Here is a 1,291-nt window from a genome sequence, read left to right as displayed (position 1 = left end):
CCATGCAGCTCAGAGCTCGCCAGGAACTGTTCCAGTCAGGGCAGGTCCCAGTCAGCTCCAGGCTGCGTGGGGAACTCTCACTGGTAGCTTGTTCCCAATCACAGAGCAGGGGCTGGGAGATGATTGTTCCCAGCCCCCACTCTGTGATAATGGAGCTGGGGCTTGGAACAGTCATCTCCCAGGTCCCACTCCACGATTGTGGGAGCTCCCTGCTGCTGCGACAGGGGGACACTGTCCCTACTCAGGGTCTGGTGGTGGACCCCTCCCCAGCAGCAGGCAGTTCCTGGGGTTAAGAAACAATCTCCTGCCCCCTGCTGCCTGCTAACCAGGAACAAATTTGGTCCCAGTCAGCTTTCTGAACATGCCATGCTTCACAGTAACTACTCCCAAGTAAATTTGCTACTTGTATTTACAGGTAGCAAATTTACTCGTGATTAGAAGAAACTCCTGTGTATTAAGTGTCTGCATATGTAGACAATGACACTTATTGTGCAGTAATTTGCTCTAATCTTAAGTAAAGCATCTCATGTAGACATGCCCAATAAATACCTTGGACTTACAATAAGCCAAACTTGAAGTCTACAATATGTTATGATACTTTGCACAGGTGAGCATCTGTTCAAGAGATTATATATTATAGGTGGGAGAGTTTATTGTGTTTTGTCTTTCAGAATATGCTACAGTTACAGATTAAAGGAAGTTTGAAATCTGTTCATTTTTTTCTCTTATTTCTCTTCATCACCAAGGTTCCATCTGAAAAGATCCTTAGAGCTGGAAAGATTTTACGGAATGCAATTCTCTCCAGAGCACCTCACATGATAAGAGATCGTAAATATCATCTGAAGACTTACAGGTGCTGTGAATTGATTGTACAGACGTTTTTGAATTTTGATACATACCATTCTGTGACTTGTGATTTATGCCTTGCCATGCCTACAGGTCTCAAAAGGTCGGAAGTTATTCTGTGATGCTATTTGTGTCTGGACGTTATGCAGTCTTTAATGTGCCTAGTAAATTCTTTCTGAAGTTATTTGACTAGAGATTGAGTCCATGATTGTATATAAAGTATACATATGAAAAACTCTCAAAAGTTAAAATCACAGTTACTACTGCAATACTTTATACAATATCAAGTTAAACATATGAGAGGAGGCTCATTAATACATTATGCTAGCATATCAGTCTTTTAAAGAGAGTTGCAACCATGTTGTTTAATGCAGAGATCTGGAAGTTCACACTTTGTGCACTTTAGTGAAAAGCACTTCTCATGTTGTACAAGCCTCCTCTACAT

General features: G+C 41.7%; 1 protein-coding gene across 4 annotated transcripts in view; it reads left to right on the top strand.

The window, feature by feature from the left end:
* RAPGEF4 (Rap guanine nucleotide exchange factor 4) overlaps positions 1–1,291 on the top strand; it is a 285,020-nt gene that overhangs the window by 192,557 nt on the left and 91,172 nt on the right. For all 4 annotated transcript variants that reach the window (XM_019554378.1, XM_019554377.1, XM_019554380.1 and 1 more), the window contains one exon: positions 747–853. In XM_019554378.1, coding sequence (XP_019409923.1) covers positions 747–853 — 107 coding nt within the window. The remainder of the gene's footprint in view (positions 1–746; positions 854–1,291) is intronic.

The sequence above is a fragment of the Crocodylus porosus genome, unplaced genomic scaffold (assembly GCF_001723895.1).
Source record: "Crocodylus porosus isolate Cpor-Errol unplaced genomic scaffold, CroPor_comp1, whole genome shotgun sequence".
NCBI lineage: Eukaryota > Metazoa > Chordata > Crocodylia > Crocodylidae > Crocodylus > Crocodylus porosus.
The sequence above is the reverse complement of the archived record's forward strand: the minus strand, read 5'-3'. Positions and strand labels throughout refer to the sequence as shown.